We start from the raw sequence: 787 nt of genomic DNA, 5'->3' as shown, positions 1-787 counted from the left end.
ACCCCCCCTTGTTTCTCCCCAGGTCAACGAGGCGGAGGAAGAGCGACTGCGGAGCGAACGGGAGCACCAACGCGTCACCCAACTGTGTCAACAAGCGGAAGCCAAGGTGCAAACCCTCCAGAAATCCCTCAAACGCGTCATCGTTAAGAGCAAACCTTATTTCGAGTTGAAAGCCCAGTTCAACCAGATCCTGGAGGTACTGGGATGGGACGAACTGGGGTGGGAGGGATGGCGGAAGGATGAGGAAACCCCGTTTTTTTTGGGGGGGGTGGATGGAGGATTCTGCTGGTTTCTACCGGCTTTGGGGGATGAAGTTGGGGAGAAAGAAGGTTGGCGAGGGGTGGGATCTGCCCCCCGTTTTTTGGGGGGGGGGGAAGGGGACGCGGAGGTGACGGCGGCGGCCGTCTCTTGCAGGAACACAAAGCCAAAGTGACGGCGTTGGAACGGTCGGTGACGCAAGCCAAGACGCGATATTCGGTGGCTTTGCGTAACCTGGAACAAATCAGCGAACAGATTCACGCTCGTCGGCTTCAACGTCTCATCCTCCGTCGATCTTCACCCGTAGGAGCCGAAACGAGTCCTCAACACTCCGGTACCGAAGTTGGGGGGACAGGAGGGACACGATTGGGGACGGAATGTCCTTCGACCGATACTCTTTCGGTACTCAGTCTTCAAACCATCGCTTCCGACTTGCAAAAGTTCGACTCGGTCGAACATTTATTGGGTTTGTCGGACGCTACCAGCCTCAACAACGATGAGTTGGAGGAACGGGAGCGCCGTCGGGGGG

At 57.3% G+C, this 787-nt stretch overlaps 1 protein-coding gene across 1 annotated transcript in view; it reads left to right on the top strand.

The window, feature by feature from the left end:
* Window positions 1–778, top strand: part of SH3BP5L (SH3-binding domain protein 5-like) — a gene marked incomplete at both ends in the record, with an annotated part of 3,046 nt that extends 2,268 nt beyond the window's left edge. Inside the window, 2 exons of the mRNA XM_009890896.1 lie at window positions 23–196; window positions 415–778. Coding sequence (XP_009889198.1) covers window positions 23–196; window positions 415–778 — 538 coding nt within the window. The remainder of the gene's footprint in view (window positions 1–22; window positions 197–414) is intronic.
* Between the last annotated feature and the right edge of the window lie 9 nt (window positions 779–787).

This window comes from Charadrius vociferus, unplaced genomic scaffold (assembly GCF_000708025.1).
Source record: "Charadrius vociferus isolate BGI_N301 unplaced genomic scaffold, ASM70802v2 scaffold3898, whole genome shotgun sequence".
Taxonomy (NCBI): Eukaryota; Metazoa; Chordata; class Aves; order Charadriiformes; family Charadriidae; genus Charadrius; species Charadrius vociferus.
Note: the sequence above shows the minus strand (reverse complement) of the source record. Positions and strands in the feature narration are given on the sequence as shown.